Source organism: Triturus cristatus, chromosome 10, assembly GCF_964204655.1.
Source record: "Triturus cristatus chromosome 10, aTriCri1.1, whole genome shotgun sequence".
Taxonomy (NCBI): domain Eukaryota; kingdom Metazoa; phylum Chordata; class Amphibia; order Caudata; family Salamandridae; genus Triturus; species Triturus cristatus.
In genome coordinates, this window is record NC_140593.1 from 381,831,744 (window position 1) to 381,840,447 (window position 8,704).

The 8,704-nt window shown below is 54.7% G+C and overlaps 1 protein-coding gene across 2 annotated transcripts; it reads right to left on the bottom strand.

Annotated features, from left to right (window-relative positions):
* Positions 1-3,335: 3,335 nt before the first annotated feature.
* Positions 3,336-8,427, bottom strand: LOC146789470 (uncharacterized). Of its 2 annotated transcripts, none has more exons than XR_014970101.1 (2): positions 7,768-8,427; positions 3,336-4,207 (listed from the first exon to the last, which is right to left on the bottom strand). XR_014970101.1 is itself a non-coding variant. In XM_085631624.1 (2 exons), the coding sequence occupies exons 1-2, from the start codon at positions 7,952-7,954 to the stop codon at positions 4,292-4,294; spliced, it is 1,164 nt and encodes a 387-aa protein (XP_085487750.1). In that variant the 5' UTR covers positions 7,955-8,427; the 3' UTR covers positions 3,336-4,291. The 2 variants fall into 2 exon arrangements, 1 of the variants encoding a protein (XP_085487750.1); XM_085631624.1 differs by having other exon boundaries at positions 3,336-5,268.
* Between the last annotated feature and the right edge of the window lie 277 nt (positions 8,428-8,704).

An 8,704-nucleotide genomic window follows, 5' to 3' on the forward strand; every position in this document is an offset into this window, starting at 1 on the left:
GCAGCCCTCCAATGTAAAATACCCTATTAAGTGCTATGCACGGGCTGCTGGGCCGGCCCTTTGTGCCACGCGCCGCCATCTCTGGGACTCACGCGGCCTAGGGATGCCGCAACGCAGTGACATCTCCAAGGGAGCCGTCCCGTCTCCTCCGAACGATTAACTTCAGCTGCAATATTTGTATGGCAAAACACATGCAAAAGGTCTTAATTGCTGTTTACAAATAATCAATCGTTCCATTAGGTATACGAACACGAATATGCATTATATTTAAGTGCAACGATCAGGTCGTGGCAATAATCATAAATCCCCACGGGGATGCTTTTCTGACCATCCATGCTTATTTTCATCAGAAATGTTCGCCATGTGTTGAAGGTTGTGACGCACCTGAAAACCGATTATTCCTGAGCACTCATTGAAATAACGCTCTCTTTTGAGAAACTGATGCAAAAACTCTCAATGCGCCTTTTGAATGTGAAATAATGCCCTGGACTCTAAATAAATAACATCTGCTAATTTATTTCATGGCAACCGCTCCATTGTTCAGCACCTATACGGTCTTGGCAACGACACGATTTTGTAGATAAGGCTTTGTTTTGTTTGTGGTAGCAAAATAATAAAGTATATCTTACTAATCGATATGAACAGTGATTTGCATAACAAATGGCACTTGTCTTTGAAGGACGCTGTTCATGAAATTCTGGGTCGTAAAATGTTTGGAGAGTGTCGCACAATGAGGAAAAGAGGTGACACTAAGATTGGCATCCAAGCCAGTTAAATATTGTGTATTTAACCGGCCAAAATGTCCTTTGGCATGATAAATAAGGCCATTGTCGGTTTCAAAGCTGCTTCAGTTTAGAAGACACCGGGACGTGACGTGATTGGTCAAGATGACACAATGTGGAGAAGAGGTGAAGCCGGGATTAAGATCCAATATACCGTTTCCATTGGGAACAATGCTTCCTTTAGACAAACAAGCGAAAATGTACATGATGATAGTAGAAAATCTCATTGGACGGCAGTGAAGACGAGAAGCCACACACCCTTCCTTTTTCGGTGAGGGCTGGGGTGTGGAGTGCCCTTGTGACTGAGGGTGCAAGAACCCGGCCCGCTCCCAGGGACAGACATGGGAGGCCGAGCATCTCCAAACGACCAAGGCTGAAAGAAGCGCGCGACCCTGGAAGGTGGGTGGTTCTCCGAGGAGATGGAAGCCAATAATGGGCACCCCTGTCTGTTTGGCCTTTAACCCAGAGCACCCCTGGCGCAGCTGTTCAAAGTGCAGTTCCCCACATAGTCACCCAGATCTGCGTAACTGTATAATAGTTTGTAATGCAAAGATATCCGTGTGGGGTTGGAACCTGGGCCCAAAATGTGTTTGTCCTCTTTACAACTGTGTGGGTATTTTTAAGGATGAATAGAACATGCATTGTGGGTTGGCTGGAAAGGAATTGGTTAAGTGGGCATACCCATGAAGTAGACGTCAGAGGTTAAGAAGACATGGGGTAGTTGGGTCATGACGTTTAATCACAGACCTCCTATTACCTCTTGGGCAGTCCCTTCAAACTTGCCCTGATAGATTACATTTGTATTGGTACACTGTAGGGCCGGGAGTGTCAGGACGCATAGGAAAGACCGGGCCAGGTGCTATTCACGCCTGTGGCTGTATCAAGCGGCCCCAAGTCAGGTGTGACCTCAGCACAGGGCCAGTATTCCCTGCATCCTCTCTTCAGGCATCTTAAATGCAGCTCTTCCCACTGAAAGTCCTGGACTGCAAGTGCCAGGGACCCAGGGTGCAAAGATAAGGAGCATACATGTGTATATTGCTCACAAGTGAAATATCAACACCTTTGATTACCTATCGCCACATCGACGTCGCTGCATAAGAGTATGACTTCATAGAAGAATGCATCTAATAGGGCAGCCAAAAACACAGAAGGCTGTGGTGGGGCGGAGACACGTTGCTAGTTTTTGTACCAAATAAAAGTGCATTGGTTTAATCTTAAATTCAACTGTCAAGGCAGTAGGAGGCCGCTATCTTTGGAAGACGCACGGCTGAGGGCGGAAGTACAGACCGGAAGCGGAAGAAGGCGAAAGCGACAGTGGCCTTCCTTCCCGGGATTCGAGTCATGGCAGCCCCCTCGGTGTAGGGAGCTGGGAAGCGATATCAGGGGCCTGTTGCTAGACCTTGCCTACATTCGAACCTTAACCCCTAGGCAGGGGCAACTGTAATGCGACATTGGGAGATTAAGGGGGGAGAGGGGGCCAAGCCGACACCAAACTCCTTTATTGTGTGTGAAAAAGGCCGCTTTATTGAAACAGGTGCATATCACAATTTAACTCCTTGGCCACTGCCTTACAAAACTAACGCCTCGCTATACAATAACCTCCTGACCCCTTGTGTTTTCCCCCCACCCCTACGATCCCCACATCATTTCCCCCATCCCCCAAAATACAACATAACATTCCATAACCAACATATAACCCAATCCTACACCATGTAACCTTTCCCAACTCCCAAACTCCCCTGACCGTAACCCCTACCTGCCTTTAGTGCAACTGTAACTAACCAACCTCTAATCTAAACTTATCCAACCTGTCTACCCTTTACCTGTCCCTGGACCCACATTACCAAACCTCTAACAACAAACTCTAGCCAATCCCGGCCAACTGTCAACCACCCCGCTTGCACCTGCTCCAAGCGACAATACATCCAACAGCCCCTATGTACCTGTTCCAACAAATGCTGCCCCCAAAACCCGCAAAAGTGCAGACCCAAAACCCCTTGAAACAGGCCCCCTAAAACCCCTCTAACCATAGGGAGGGTGGGTGGGGAAAAACTTTAACTAGCGCACCCAGCCACCAGGTCACCAAGCCTAAAATGGTGGCTGGGAATCGCGCGTTTTGTATATATACCCCTTGGGCTACTACCCCTGGATTTGGGCTACATTTGGGCTATCCTTCAAATGTAGCCCAATTATTTACAAAATGGCCGTTCGGCCACGCCCCCCTCTCCCCCCTCCCAACCTGCCCGGGCGGCAGACCTCGCGGTGCTCGGCTGCCCCCCAGGCTCCCATTGGGAGATTAAGGGGGGAGAGGGGGCCAAGCCGACACCAAACTCCTTTATTGTGTGTGAAAAAGGCCGCTTTATTGAAACAGGTGCATATCACAATTTAACTCCTTGGCCACTGCCTTACAAAACTAACGCCTCGCTATACAATAACCTCCTGACCCCTTGTGTTTTCCCCCCACCCCTACGATCCCCACATCATTTCCCCCATCCCCCAAAATACAACATAACATTCCATAACCAACATATAACCCAATCCTACACCATGTAACCTTTCCCAACTCCCAAACTCCCCTGACCGTAACCCCTACCTGCCTTTAGTGCAACTGTAACTAACCAACCTCTAATCTAAACTTATCCAACCTGTCTACCCTTTACCTGTCCCTGGACCCACATTACCAAACCTCTAACAACAAACTCTAGCCAATCCCGGCCAACTGTCAACCACCCCGCCACCCAGGAAAAGGGGGGAAGTGTCGGCGACTGCGCCTCTTCCTCCCCTTTTTCTGCCCCCCCACGCACCGCGACCCCGCATGACCTAACGCCTATAAACTCCCAACAGACGCGCCAACACTTCTCTCAACTCCAAAAGATACAGATCCATTCCCATCCTGGACAAGTGCACCCCGTCATCCCTGAACATCTCCCGCGCATCGTATCGAATGTCCCCGTGTGCCACGCGGTCAATCCCCAAATGCCGACAAAACCTCACCATCTCCGTATTAAGTTTCCGTCGCGCCTTATCTACCGCACCTGGGTTCACCGCCCCCCTCCAACTCCTCCGGGGGACAAACTCCGTCCACACAATCGAACAACCCGCCCAGCTCTCTTTGATCAAAGCCAGATCCTTCTTCATCGCCCGCATTAGGGCCAAACCAGTCTCCCTTACCATGTCGTTCTCCCCCAAATGAAGAACCAATACATCTGGGCACCGACCCGCCCTTAAGATCCCATTCAACACGGGCACCAGTTCCTTCCAACGCATCCCCCCCCTACCCCTCCACCCCACAGAGAACACGTCTTTATTAAAACCCAACTGTTCCCCAAAGTAACTCTCCTGCGCCTGCAATTGGGCCCTCCTCACGAACGAATGCCCCACAATCCAGATAGACATTTCTCGGGCCAGGGGTCCCATAACCGAACCTGAAAAGAAAAACAAGAATGAAAACCTAACCACAACCTCTGAAAAATTTCACTGTCCTGTGTAAAGTCCCTCTTTTGCCTGTTTTACAGTGGCCCCCCACCCCCCGGCTCGCTGCGCACATAACGCTGGTAGCAATTTGAAGACCATCTTCCCAACTTCATGATTTCGCCCCTGTCCCAGCCCCTCGCATGCGCCTCCGACGCTGCCCCGATGCGAAACGAGTGCGTGCCAAAACCCTTTTCCTCGACCCCCAGCGTCCTAAGTGCTTTCCTCAGTACTGCCAGCAATTGTGAAGCTTTAACGCCTCGCCCCTGCTGATGGGAGAAGACCAGTCCCCCCAGACCCCCAGCGCACGCCCTCCACCGCATACCCCAGCGGAACGGACACACCCCCGGGGATCGCCCTTTCCTCAACGTAACCCACTTCCCTCGACTCTTCTGGTCAGTCTTTGCCTTTCGCAGCCAAATGCTCACCACCCGATCCCCAAATGATACTTCCTCCCAGGTCAAACCCCGGTCCGCTTTCGACCCCAGCAGCTCTGATACCCGAAACGCCCCAAAAAACATCCAAGACATGAGTGTGGCGAACAGCAAGGCCTCCCCACCGTCCCAGCACACCGCTGGCAGAACCCCCATCACCCTACCTAAGAGTTCCCATGACAGAGGCCTCCGCACTTTGGCCACTCTCCCACATTCCCGCGCCCAGCCTTCCAAAATCCGCGTCCCCAGCTCCCCCGCGGATGGCGCATAACCCCACAACAGTTTGCCGATGAACGCAACCCCCGCCAACTTGCCCACTATCGTCACCCTTGTCAAACCCCTCTCCACCAAATCCAGAATAAATTGCACCACGTCCTCCCGTCTCTCCGCCTCATAAGCCCGCCATCTCGCCCCTGAGTGAACAAACTCCTCCCATGCCGCCCTGTATGCTATTTTCGTTGACCGCGCCAAAGAACCTAGAACCAATTGTAGCATCCGGTATTGCCTACTTCCCAGAGTTGGCTTGGCATCCTGGTCGGGTTCCCGTCCGCGTCCTTGGCGAGCCCACGGAATCTCCCCCACTGTGAACGAGACAAGGCATCCGCAATGTCATTGTCCACTCCTGGCACATGCACCGCGCGAAACGCAATATCATGCCTCAAACAACCCAGCACAAAAACCCGCAACAGCTTAAGCACCTGCGCATCCCTCGCCGACTGCCTGTTCACCACCTGTACCACTGCCATGTTGTCGATCCTGAACGTGACTTTTTTGTGGGCTAACAAAACCCCCCACAGTGTGACTGCCACCACTAAGGGAAAGAATTCCAAAAACGCGATGCTCCTGCCGCCCTCTAACCAGTCCTCGGGCCAGGGCTCCGCACACCATCTCCCCTGCCAATACAGACCAAATCCCTTGCTTCCCGCTGCATCCGAGAAAATCTGTACGTCCCATACCATGTCCACCTCCCTCATCAAAGGCACCCCATTGAACTGGTGCAGGAAAAACTGCCACATGCGCAAGTCCTCTCTCACCCCTGCTGACAACCTCACATGATGGTGCGGAGGCCTCTGCCCCTCCAGTGCGCGCCCCAGTCGCCTGCAGAAAGTCCGCCCTACTCTGACCACCCTACAAGCAAAATTGAGATGTCCCAGCAACACCTGTATGTCCCTGACCGTCACCTTCTGTCGTGCCAACACCTCGGTCAGCAAACTCAACATGTTCCGTTTCTTTTCCTCCGGGAGGCGCGCCTCCATACGTACCGAATCCAATTCAATACCAAGGAATGCCAGTGCCGTACTGGGGCCCTGCGTTTTTTCCGGGGCCAGCGGCACGCCCATGTCCCCCATGATCTCATGGAAGCTGGCCAGACCCTGCTGGCAGTCCGCGGAGTCTGAGGTGCCGACAAAGAAAAAGTCATCCAAATAATGTGTGACACCTTGGTGACCCGTTCGTTCCGTAAACAACCATTGTAGGAACGTGCTGAAGCATTCAAAGAGTGCGCAGGACATGGAGCAGCCCATCGGCAATGCCTTGTCCACATACCAGTGACCGCCGAATTGTATGCCTAACAGATCCCAGTCATCTGGATGCACTGGCAGCAACCGGAAAGCTGACTTGATGTCGCACTTTGCCATCTGTGCCGCTGCGCCCGCGGACACCACCAGTGCCATGGCCACGTCAACCGATGAATATGACACAGTGGCCGCGCTGTCCGCAATAAAATCATTGACCGACCCACCTTCTGGCCATGACAAATGCTGAATGAGGCGAAACTGTCCCACCTCCTTTTTAGGCACCACCCCAATGGGTGACACAATCAAATTGGGCAGAGGCCACTCGCAAAATGGTCCCGCCATGCGGCCTTCCCGTACCTCCTTGTCTAGTTTTGCCTGTACTACTTGCGGATGCTCCCTCGCTGATCGCAAATTATCTGCCCATCTCCGAACCCTCGGCCCCTCGTACCCCAATCTGAACCCCTCTTGAAACCCCAATCTCAGTGTTTCCGCCGCCGCCCTGTCCGGATAGGCCCCCAGCGCCCCCACCAGCTGCTCTACCCTAACCGGAGTACGAGCCCTTCGCCCCAGCCCCCTTCGCCCCCCTCCCTCCTCCTCCCTGCTGTGACTGCTGCTGAGCTCCAGCCTTAGGGGCTCCCGCCTGCCAATGCTGCCCGCTCTGGCCCGGACCTTGCGTCCCCCAACACTTGACCAGCGGATGGCGCTTGCCGCAGCTCGAGCATTCGTGCCTAAACTTACAATATTCTCTCGTGCATAGTCCTTTGTTAAAGTCCCAGCAAGCCCCTTTATCTCCTGTCGTCCCTCTGCCAGCTCCCCCCACCCCCCCGCGGGTGGGACCCCCTCGAAAGGGCTGGTACACGAGCGGCAGCCCGCTGGCTGTAAATATAGTCTTCCCCGACCCCGCCAGACCCATGGTATGCTGCCAGAGATCCGTATCCAACTCTCCCCATTTTGCCTCCGCATCCCATGCCATGCGCGCCCGGAATTCCTCATCATACTGAGCCCAGGCATATCCGCCCCCTGTAATCTGTGCCTTCCTAATTACGTCCATGTATTTAAACATGGCCACTGACCTCTCCGGAAACTTCTCGCAATACACGCTGGCATATATCAGAAAAGCCGCTGTCCAGTTTTCTATTGTCAGCGGCACCTTAGGCCTTTTTGCGAGCTCAAATTCCTCTTCCTTAGATCCCTCCTTCGCCCGGACCTCTCTGTGCAGGAGTTTAAGTATCTCCACATATTCCCCTTTCCAAATCCGTTCCTTCGTTGTCAACATCAAGTGCGCCCCCAAGGGCTTGGTCACTCCCATATATGGTAACCGTTTTACCTTCAATTCCTTACTTTCCAGTTTTGCCTCCTCTGCCTTTGCGTCCCCTGTCCCCTTCTCGCTTGTCCCCTCCTTCTTGGTCTGCCCGCTGTCACCCTGCCCTACTCCGTCCGTGCCCACAGCCACATCAACCACATACGCGCCTTTGCGCAGTCTTTCCCCAACCCCCCCCTCCACCCCCGCCCCCCCCACTCCTCTCGACACCATCCTTGGCCGCCCGAGCAAATGTGCATTACCTGGCGCCAGTGTCTCCGTCCGTCGCTCATCCCGACGTCCAGTCCTGGGAGCCGAGCTGCTTTCCCACCGTGATGTCCGACCCGTGGGCTGCGCCTGGCGTCGTGACACCTGTAAGAAACTAGTCACAACATTACTCGGCCCCCCGTCCCTACCGTCTCCCACCTCACGCAACTCCCCTTCCTCCATACTCTCCTCCTCATAGTCCAATTCCTCCTGTCCTGCACCCCCAGCGTTCCCCGCTGGACCTGCCACCTGCTGCTTAGGAAAACAAACAACATTCCTTTCGGTGCTCCTCCGTCGCTGCCCCCCGGGGCGCAGTAACCCCGTGGGTGTTGGGGCCGGCGAGCCCGTCTCGGGCCTACTTGTGCCAGCCGCGTCGGGATCCCTCGCCGGTACTGGGCACGCCGCCCGAGGCTCCACCCTCCCTTCTCCTTGGCGTCGCCAGGCCGCTCCCAGCCCTGCCAAGTCCGGTACCCCGCGCTGTTCCCGCTGCCTCTCCGCTACCTGCAAAGGAAAGGAATGGTCTGGTGTGCTGGGCCTACCTACCTTCCTCCTGCCATCCCATCCCCGCTTGCCAGCCCCCGACGACTCCGCGACCCACGCCTTACCCACCGCGCTCAAATCCGCCCCGTCGTCGTCCTCCCCCTCACCCTCGTCCCCGTCGCTCCACTCCCCCTGTCCACTCCATCTCACCCCGTGCCCGCTCGACTCCCCTCCGACCGCGCCACCCCCCCCACACCCCTCCCCCCTCCCTGCCGTCTCCCCCGCTCTTACGCCCCCAACCCCCGCCAACCCCTCTGCCCAGGACTCAAAGATATCCAGGCCTCCCCAGTCCCTCTTACTGCCCTCCGACTCGAATAGCACTGGGGATTCTCCCCCTGCTGCTTCCCCCTCCAGGGCCCCCCCTACCTGCTCCCACTCTCTGACAGTGCGCCC